Raw genomic sequence first — 11,175 nt, forward strand, 5'->3', positions numbered from 1 at the left:
CCATGATTCCCGCGTTTTGAAGGAAATTACGTGTCAGCATCGCGTATGTGGCCGAGCATTATCATGCTGGAATAATGTTATACCCATGTGGGGATGCAAACCCGGGTCTTCGGCTTGAAGAGCCATCTATTTAGCCACAAGGCTACCTCACCGCCCCGTCTGGATGGGAAGATAACTCGCGTCGTAAAATGTCAGCATCTGGAATCCAGCTCCTGTGCAAAGAGTAGACAAAGCTGATTAGCAAATGTGACGTTTGGCAAATAAATAAATAAATAAATAAATAAATAAATAAATAAATAAATAAATAAATAAATAAATAAATAAATAAATAAATAAATAAATAAATAAATAAATAAATAAATAAAATAAATAAATAAATAAATAAATAAATAAATAAATATGTCATGACAACGCACTAATCCGTTAAGACTTCATGCAAAATATATTTATTAGGACAGCGATAAGCCAACCAAATGGTGTAAGAAATATAATTTTACTTCCTTAGGTACATAAATCACGCATACAATGAACTAATCATATATCCCTTTCACCCACCAGTAGCGAGGGATTATCACGAGGATAATCCCAACCGCCTACCACAACCATGCAACGTCACTAGGAGCCCGAGTCAATGACTGCTCCTATTGTTGAAACGAAGTAATACTATTTAGTGCATGCGATTGGTGATTACTTGATTACAGATTACTTGTGTCGTACAAAACCCGTGGTTACAGGGCTTCGTTAGATCCTAACACAGCCGTGGGTACACTGGCCACTCGGGCGACCATGACACAGGGATAACTCACAGCAGCCTGAGACTCCCCTTTTCGTACACCATGGTGAAATTCGTGATTACTGTGTGTCTTCTACTGTTTTGTGCAAATGCTGGTACGTAATTCCTTATGAAAGTTTGTTCAATTTAGACGTGTTCTGATATGTACATTTGACCATTTATGAAAATACACGTCTAACTATTTCTTTGATCGACATTCTAGAAGTTGGTAAGACAATAATGAGGCAGACGACTTCATGGATCACAACATCACTTGATGAAAGGGCACGAAGTTGGCAAGAAACGCCGCGTTATAAATACTGAAGAAGTTGTAAAATCATGCCATGCGTTGTCATGCTACCTTCCAACTTCTAAATGCCCATCGAACATCTGTTCTTTCTCTTTTTTGCACAGAGCAGCGTTTAGATGTTTATATTTATTACACATGTTTGATAACGATGTGAGAATCTACACCCAAACGTCGCTATATACATTAAGCAAGAAGTTGTAATCTAGAAAGTCGTATTCTCCATTACATTTCAAAGGGCTTCATATAACGTCTACACATTGATGTGACGTATTCATCTGTACGTATGGCACACGCACAAATACAATTATTAAAGAGGTACAACGATATTAATTGATGTTGATGTTTATTCAGCAGTTGTTCATAGTTAGACCGAGTTCACGAAGTTCGACTTATCGAGGTCTCTTGTATATGTTGTCCCAATACATAACGACATCCAGTGATCGAGGGAAAACAAAGCACTTTGAGCACACATGTAGATGGAAGGAACTATAGAGCTGTATCCATATAATATTATGATGATATAAAAGTGATAATATATACCCACCACCAGCATGAAAGGTGGTCCCTGGTTCTCCAAATATCAAATGCTATGCTGACGAGAAGTTCAACGAGCTCTCGTTACATTCTTAAATTCATATACATTGTTTCCTCAAACATTGACTTTCCAGATGGCGCTTGCACGTTCCCATCTGACCTGACCGGGACATGGGTCACCTCGACGATGGGAACAATTACGTTTACGACATTCCAGGTGACGATCCCTTCTGTCTACACCTACGGCAATCTCATCTTCGACTGTGACACATTAGATGGCACACAGTATTTACTCAGGTAATGATAGGAAATTGTCTACTGTTACGACATTCAACACCATGAACACCAGCGCCACCGGTTATGATGATAAGTCAAGGATAGGTTCCACAGATATTCATTACCTTTCGAACTAACTAACGATGTATCCCATGATTTTATGTGCCACCCAAATCTCCGTTCCTGCAGTGACGTCACTATATCTCACAGCTAACTCAATGTTTTGCGCTTATAAGTTAATTCTGCGGGTTTCAACGAACACTCTGTCCAATGACAACCGGCTGCTGTGCCTCTTCAACCGCGACTGCTAAGAAGGAATGGGGTCATAGAGCGATTAAACTCTACAGTGAGGATAAGGATAATGATATGATCTACGCCCATGAAATAATTATCTCATTAAAATCATATTTTATTTGCCAAAAAGGCTAAGGAGACAAATGAGCACATTCCCTTACATGTCACGCCATACGAGCGTTCTGAACCACGTTCACCAGGCCAGTGACAGTAGGAATTTGTTTTATTATTATGTAACGTGGAAAGAGTTAAAACGCGGATATTTTTGAATATGGGGCAGTGCGACAGTCGCCTGTTCACCAAAAACGGCGTCCATCTTTCGCTTCAGTCGAATAAACATTTGAGACAGAGGAGACTTCCCACAGTCCTTGCCAGTTGGGCAGCAATCTTTGTCATCTGTCATCAGTCTTGGTCATCATGTCAGATATTCAATGCATTTGTTACCATTTGGTTTTCAAGTTTTAAACAGGAGTGTTTCAAAGGTAGTGTGGAATAGAAGTCATCAGGTTAATATTAGCGCCACAAAGCCTGGAACTTTCTCAATGGCTGTTTTCTGCACATTGTCAAATATGTCACCGGAGGATCAAAGCTAAAAAATGATCGTTCTGATCATTCGTTATTACTCGGCCTTTTCCGTAACCATAATTCGGCTTCTCCTGGAAAAGCCCAAATGTGTACGTTCTAACGTGTCTTCAGATCTTTGTGTAGATTTACGCGAACTAAGATCTGAATTTAATCAGATTGTCCAAATCGATAATAAAATATGTGATTTACATCTATGACAGTATTAATAGATATGAGTATGAGTGGAGTACGATAATCGTCTCTGTGGTAAATACTACGATCTAAGACTATGAAGTCTTTAAGTAATTAAGTACAAGATCTGCAACAGTCATGTCTGTAGACAACAATAAAATCTAAGGCTATAAAGCCTTACGCTTATCAAGTCTGATGTAAGTAACGAGATTTACGACATCAAGTTTCATAAAAGTAATCATACTAACAACTGTCGTTTATATTATTACACTTTTCTTTTGTCAAGGTCAACAACGACGGTGACAGTCCTCGGTAACCAACTCGACGTCGTCACCTGTTTCAATGACATCACCATGCTTACCACGGGGGTCAAGTACAAGCTCCAGCATGCGACAGGTCAGTACATGTAACGGACAGGCTTCATGGGTAGCCTAGTGCTTAAAGCGTTCGCTCGTCACGCCAAAGATCCGGGTTCGATTCCTCTCCTGGATAAAACGTGTGAAGTCCAATTCCGGTGTTCCCAACAGTGATATTGCTGGAATATTGTTTAAAGTGGTATTGAACTAAATTCACACACCAACAAATATTTTTACATTAATGCTCATGTGAGAAATAGAACTGTGGTCGTCGGCCTGATGTGCGAACACTTTAATTATTTGGTCACCTTGAAGAATATACCGGCTATATGATAGAATAAAAATACTATGCCTTCTTCAGCCGCACTGAACGATGCGAGCGGTTGGCGTCTAAAAGTCCTCCCCACCGGTTCATCCCTCGCAGCCAGCACCCTGTGTGACGAGTCCACACCATACGCCATCGGCACCCAGGACATCCTCATCAAAGATGGTGAGATTGAAATACACATTGCTTTACAGTTCTAATTTACAGTACCCGCGAAGGTCCGTAGTAGAATAGGCCTTCAGCAAGGCCTTGGATGACACATGACATCGGTTCCCAGTTGCACAGATCGATGCTCATGGTGTTGATCACTGGATTGTCTGTTCCAGACTCGAATATTTACAGACCACCGCCATATAGCTGGAATATTGCTGCGTGAGGTTTAAAACGAAACTTACTCACTCATTCTGATTTACAGATGTTGACTGTTACAAAGCATGGTGTCGCACCACTGTGATGATGGGACGTGTGTGTGTTTTTTGTTCCATGGTGCTCTACACAAAATATCAACCGTGTCTGTTATGGATTATTAGTGAAAATCGTTTGTTTCATAGAAAACTAAAACATTATATCTTATGCGTAACAACGTCTTTACTGTTTTTATATGAATTCATCTGAAGAAAGGGTAAGGACTGGTTAGTCGACTATGAGCAGAAAAAATAGTAGAAAGTGAAAATGTTGTCCAATAACGCTCCGTTTGTTCACACGATCCTCCAACATTTAACAGGCCCACAGAGATTTCGTTTTCTTACATACGGGTATTCATGAATCGGCTCCCACGAAATAGTTTTGCTATGATGTCGCGATGGCGTCGCTTTGTGGGATATGACACGAGTTTCAAAGTCACATCTGGAACCACTTGCACAAAGTGACCTCAACGCTAAGACCGCCTTAAACCTATGTTAGAATATCCAGTCATCGTAGTCCTAACATGGCTTTGTGCAAGTGGACTCTGACCACTACGTCAGCCGTAAGCCGTTGTTAGCGTGTCACATCGTAACGATCACTGCGAAGACATATCCTGCAGCTCCCTGAAACGATATCGGAGCACGACCGTCACTATCGTACCTAAACGGGTATCTTCCTATAATGATGACTACCTCCAGTTTGACTATCCATTAACCCCTAAACGTAGCCTTTACGACAGTCGCAACGCTTTGATAACCCTGGGGCAGTTAAATACGGTTTTTATGAATTCCATGGGACCACTAATTTGAGTTCGTTATAGATCTAACCGTTGTTCCTTGAAAGCGTTTTGACCTAGACAGCGGTCAGGGCTCGTCAGTTCATTTTGTGAGCGCGTTCGTCATGAACATAGTGTATGTTACTGTCAGAAAATGTGCATTGACGTAACTTCGCGACCACCATCAGTATGTTAAAATAGTCAATGCTCACTTTGATAAGTTCAAATATATCAAACTTGTTTCTGTGTTGTTTCGCCAGGCTCAGCAAGCAGTGCTTTCATCCAGTGTCCAGACGCGTTGCTGGGGACGTTCTCCTACACGTACGACGCCGGAAGTGGAGACGTCTGTTCTAGCGGCTCCTACCTTGACGTTTGTACCGACATCACCACCATGACCTTCGACTTGTCCATCTGCAGTCAGACGGTCGCATACTCCAGTATGTGTTTCCTAGTCTTGATATTTGAGCAAATATATTTACGAATTCGTTATATCAGCGTGCATACTGAAATTTGACATTCTTATAATTATGAAAGTTTATGCTTCCCTAGGATCTGATTTTGACAAAAAAGTGACAGATGAACGAGTCGCAAGAGAGTTTTACAGTTTTGCGGAGTGATGACAGAACATAGATCGCATATGGTCGTATATTTCTTGCATTTGTAAATATATTTGAAATTATTAAAACTAGCCAAATTCAAAACTGTAGATGTTCTTCCAAATGACGGCAATCAATGAAATTGCCATATTGGTTTGCATAATATTAAGATATGAGATACACTCTGATTCTATGATAGCATATCTGTACAGATCCAGGACACAATGTCGTTAACTATAGGGTATTACTGTCTGTAACCAAGCAACCAGTCTAAACAAAGGACAAATCCGCGCAAAGAAATAATTTCCTCTCTTCAGGATATTTTCTCAATAAAAGCGACATGACGTATGGGTACATACAAGATGATATTAAGATGAAAACATTGGTATTATACTTGATGAACCAAGGAAGATGTGGCATAAGTTCCTTTGTGGCAGAGATACAAGGTTCATCAAAAGGGATTTTGAAAAGGAGAGTCATTAAAATTGCTACAAGGGTTTGAACTAAACTGAATTTCGGAAGCTTGTTGGTTATTTTGACATTGGCGGCCATCTTGAATGTTTGTGAGTGAATTATTTGGCAGAAACCAAGTCTGACTATTTTGTAATGCATACGTGCTTTTTTCATGAAAAGATTGAATCACATCCGAAATATGGAAATTCTGTTGGATAATATAAACTAGACGTACATTGCATTTCAAACGAGGATTGCTATTTTCGCTTGGACAAAAAACATTGACAGTCGTATTTCTGCTTGATCCTAAAAGACGGTGGGTTGGTCGGTTAAAGCGTTAGCTTATCACGCCGAAGACCCGGGTTCGATTCCGCATATGGGTACAATATGTGAAGCCCATTTCTGATGTCCACCGCTGTGATATTGCGCGAATACTGCTTAAAGCAGCGTTAAACAACATCACTACTCCCAAGAATGGCTGACGATTACATTTCAGGTGGGGGTGTGGTCAACTGTGTGTACAGCCAGACCGACACGTCGACAGACACAACATACGTCGCCGTCTACAACAACGACAACACCACTGACGAGAGCACGACGTACCGATACACGTGTTTGGTAAGTACAATGTACTTCACTATTAACATCTTTGGGTAAAGAATACACTTAAAAGCTGCATTTTAAAAAATATGCACCCTGCCCTGGTGAGAACCACCAACAAATCCGTACTGTATACGTGACCTACTGTCCACTGTGCTCATTCACTCATTTCGCCATGGAAACACCTGGTAGTCTCAAAATGTTCTGATACAAATGTCCACTACAGCGACGTTGACTTTACTGACGCTGACGTTCTGTTAAAATGAGGTCACCACTCGTGTGTTGTTGCATACCCCTAACAGGTTTCAGCTTTCACTTGTTATTGGTATTAAACTTTAATCACTTATCGATATGTGTTTCGTCATTTGCGTGTTTGTTGTCCACAGGCCGTCTCGGCAACTGGCGCCGTTGTCAACGTCAGCCAAAGCGCCAGGGTCTGCCAGAGCGATCAAAACGCCACTTATGTGGCAACTGGCGCCACACTACAGCTGACGTCTAACTGTAAGTTCACTTACACTTCTCTATCTAGACACGTATTTGAAGTCTAAGAGGTCTGATTTCGTCATGCATCATTCCGGTCATCTCGAGTTTGAATCCTAGATTAGACCCGATCTCGATCCTAGGTGTAATACCAGTATATATATGCTTCGTGTTTTAAATGATCGATAAACGTTTACAAGTAGCGTAATCTGGGGTTTGTCTCCGGAAGTAAGTGACACAAATACCTCACTGTTAAAAACCATCGTTAAAATCTACCGAACAATATTTTTACACAACTGCCCCACAAACAAAAGTCTTGATGTGAAGGTTAAATATAAGACGATACTTGTAACAGGCTTACCTAGTTTTATTATTCAATTCTAATTCTTGGACTTTTAAACTTTCAGACACCTGTGGTAAGTTGTTGTTTTTCAGTTTTAAACTTTCTCATTTCAACAACACTTTTCACTTTTTCAAACACCATCTTCTTTTTTATCCATACATCTAACGGATAGCCCAGTGACGGGCTAGGCTATCGTTCACGAATGAGGCTGTTTTAACACACCTTCATGAAACGCACATTGTCACACCGTAACGTGCATCCAATAGACATCCGTTACTGTTGCATACTTTCATCCATTTGACTCTATTTCTACTGCACCCATCACTGTACTGTCCTTTCGCTGTCTAACAGTCAAAGGGAGCCCTTATACCTAGCGACAATTATGTGGGTGGGAAGTTTGTTGTGGTGGGAGACCGTCGATGTATAAAAGATTATGTATTAAACACGGCAGATTCACGTCACTTCCTATGAAATAAAAGATAAGCTGATTACCCGAGCTCACTATGCAAGAGACCATACCAGCGTTTGAAATTAGCATAGGCCCTTGCGCCAGAAGTCGACTGAAAAGCTCTCGGACCCACAGCTTTTGTTTTTTGCAAGTGGTTGTAGCTTTGTTTGCTGGGTATTACTTACACTGTAGCTACAATATGGGGCCTACACATTCTGATCAGGACCCACACCTTTGTATGGTTCTGAGTCCTTAGGGCCTGCAGCTTTTCAGGATAAGGGACAACACTGGACAATGCACTGAAGTGTATATGTCTCTTTCCAGTGCCAACCACTACCACAGCTGCAGTAGCCAGTGCTGACGTCACTTCCATTGTCTCCGGAACTGTGTCACTGCTCCTGCTGTTGGCCATTGGCGCAGTAGTCCTCGTTGTGTTTTTAAAAGTGAAGAAAAAGAAAGTTGCTCCTAACACGACGCAGGATGAGGCTGTTAAACCCAGTTCTGACACAACATTGCAATCTGAAACGAGACCAAGATCTCGCCTCACTGTATCCATTATGGATGTGGAAAGCGACGTGACAAGCCCACGTGACGTAACTGTATCTGAAAACGAGGCTGTCGTGGATCAAACTGAAGCTCGTCCTTCATTTGAGGATGCGGAAACAGAAACTGATGCGGCTGAAATAATGTCAAATGAAACAAAGCATGAGGCTGACACAAATAACAAAGCTGCAGAATCTAACCAGGCTGATCTCAAGGTTGAGGATGAATCAAATGACCTCTCGGCTGTACCTGACAATCACATTCCAGCAATCACGATCACAGACACGGATGCGCAGACAGATGTTGCGGCTAGTACCGTCGTTGAATTGCCGAAGATCGACACAGAAACTGAGACCTCGCCCCGTGAAGAAAAAACTGACCAAGACACATCAAGATCAACGAAGTCCAAAAATGACACCCCACGCTCCAAAAAATCTAAAAATACTCCGCGATCGAAGAAGAAAAAGTAGCAGGACAGTTTAAATTGCAGGAAAGAAATAGCATATTAGTTTGTGTGTTTGGCAAGTTTCTCCATACCACTGTAAAGGCAAGATGTGGATGACATATACAGTTTGGTGCATCATGGAAGCTAATAATGCCCGATGCAATTTCATGTATGATTTCTTTCCGTGTTTTCTTCATCAACTTGCCTTAGCATGTGTGTTGACGGGTGTCACTGGTGGGGTATGACATGCTACCTTCTTGCATATACATGTACATTGTACCTTCACGATTTAGAATTGATTCATAAACACATTGCATGTGAGAACCATTCTGTGAACCGACTTTCTTGGCTGTTGAAATGATTTTGACGCTTTTATCTACATACAACATGGTCAAAGTAGCTGAAATGATTGATCAACAAAGTCAAAACGTACACAATGTGCGTCATGGTTATGTGAATATTAAGTTGTGTCGTGACTCCCAAAGTATCTAACGAAATGACTTACATTTTCAATTTTGCCTAATCAGCACATTTTCTTCACTCTTCCTTGACTTTGTATTTTCATCACACGTTTTGCACTGTTTCCTTAAATCAGAACGAGAATATATGTTTCATGCATTCCCCCTACATGTGTGCTGTATGATGGTGAAATTCCACCTGCTTTACTGATACCCTGTAACACAACATCTGTAGCAACACGGTTCTGTGTTTCATTTATTATATCATTGACAGGATATACTACACTGTATCATTGACATGTGCATCTATTGCAGTATATCATTGATGTGAATACAAAATACAGTATATCACTGGCATATATACTACTGTGCACTACTATGGTGGAAAGAACGGCTACCATTTTAGACTGCTCAATATAAATGTTCACTATCAACTGTATAATTATCATCATCGGTGATGGTGTATTGTAAAAGAAAATATTCTTTAACGTTCTTGACAGAATACATTGACACTAATGATGAACGTTATTTGCACGACAGTGGGAGCTGTGCATAATAGCAAAAGAACCAAAAACAACAGGCAAGTTGGTATAGTATTACCCAGTATTAGACGGCGGTTATATTTTCAGTTCCGTCAGACACTACAACTACTGCTCCGACGACGACTACTGCTGCTCCTCTTACCGGTAACACCACCGGCATCGCTGTAGGTGTGTCCTTCGCAATCATCATGCTGGTCCTGCTAGTGGTCCTATTCCTCTTCCTCTTCTGTGGAAAGAAACGAATGAAGTTGTACAAGAGCATTTGTGGCGGGAAATGTGTCGTCTGCTGCTCTGAAACCCACGAATGCATGCAGTTCAGCTTGCTGAAATGTTGCGGATGTCTGTCGTGGACGAAGATGATCCTACTGCGGTGCTATGAGTGTTGTTGTCCGGAGTGTAGTCAAGGGCGAGTTGAGCCGTCGGGTGGCGATGTAGAGTCCGGTATCGTCGTGACAGTGACTCCACCGGCAGATGAGAAGAAGGATTCGTTTATGCCATTACCGCCTAGCGTTGAGGAGGTGGGCCCTGTAGACTCGCAAGGTAACCCCCGTCGACTTCCCCCTCTGGAAGCCAACAAAACATCACCTATGTCAGTGATTGAAGAGGAGCCTGATGACACGCCGAGCTCCCCAACCAAACCCCCAGCTATCTCACCCCGTTCTGACGAACCAGAACCGCCACAGGATGCTTCTGACGGCAAGATGCAACCGGAAGAGAAGGTTGAGGAGTTGAAGCCTGACGAGCATTTGGTAGCTGTTGCAGGGGAAGAAAGTCAGGGTCAAAAGGCGAAGACTGACGAGCAGTTGGTAGCTGTAGCTGGGGAATTTCAAGGTCAAGAGTCGGAAGTTGAGGTAACTAAGGTAAAGGAGCTCACGAGTGTGGAGGAAGGGGGTATGGTCAAAAATGACTCCACTGTCGACGGAGGTAAGGTGGCTCAGTCTGCAAATGAGGAAGAAATCACTCCGTCTGAGTCAGGCCCTACTCCAGTCCCGCCGGAAACTACGCCGGACCAACCTGAAACTGCCCCACCAGCTGAAACAGCTCAATCCGATCAGCCAGAGACTCCGTCAGATACAACTACAGCCCAGCCTACTCAACAAACGACAGCAGCAAGGGAACTTGACCTCAAACCAGTAGAGCATTCCACACCCAGAGATTGAGAGTCTTTTTGAGAGAGGTCAGAACGAACAATGGTTTTTCAGGGAATATGGTTTATAGTTTAACGACACAACCTTTTCATGTAGATAAGAGATCGGTTGCAAATTTGTTTACATGTGAAATTGGAGTAATATTAAAGTTACTAGTCGATGAAACACCTAGTTACTGGAAACACGAGTACATGCATGCATTTGTTAGACGTAGGGTGTATATCACTCGCCCTCAGTGATGTAGTGGACAGATGACATATTGGGACGTGTGGGTGGTACAAAATGTCTTATACAAATCTAGTCTTTTGGCGTCGCT

The 11,175-nt window shown here is 41.9% G+C and overlaps 1 protein-coding gene across 1 annotated transcript; it reads left to right on the plus strand.

Annotated features, from left to right (window-relative positions):
- Positions 1 to 799: 799 nt before the first annotated feature.
- Positions 800 to 10,871, plus strand: LOC137274454 (uncharacterized). The gene is made up of 10 exons (XM_067807642.1): positions 800 to 888; positions 1,751 to 1,913; positions 3,229 to 3,338; positions 3,660 to 3,788; positions 5,064 to 5,240; positions 6,349 to 6,470; positions 6,839 to 6,953; positions 7,340 to 7,348; positions 9,799 to 10,488; positions 10,543 to 10,871. The coding sequence occupies exons 1-10, from the start codon at positions 837 to 839 to the stop codon at positions 10,869 to 10,871; spliced, it is 1,896 nt and encodes a 631-aa protein (XP_067663743.1). The 5' UTR covers positions 800 to 836.
- Positions 10,872 to 11,175: the final 304 nt, after the last annotated feature.

Source organism: Haliotis asinina, chromosome 2 (assembly GCF_037392515.1).
Source record: "Haliotis asinina isolate JCU_RB_2024 chromosome 2, JCU_Hal_asi_v2, whole genome shotgun sequence".
Taxonomy (NCBI): domain Eukaryota; kingdom Metazoa; phylum Mollusca; class Gastropoda; order Lepetellida; family Haliotidae; genus Haliotis; species Haliotis asinina.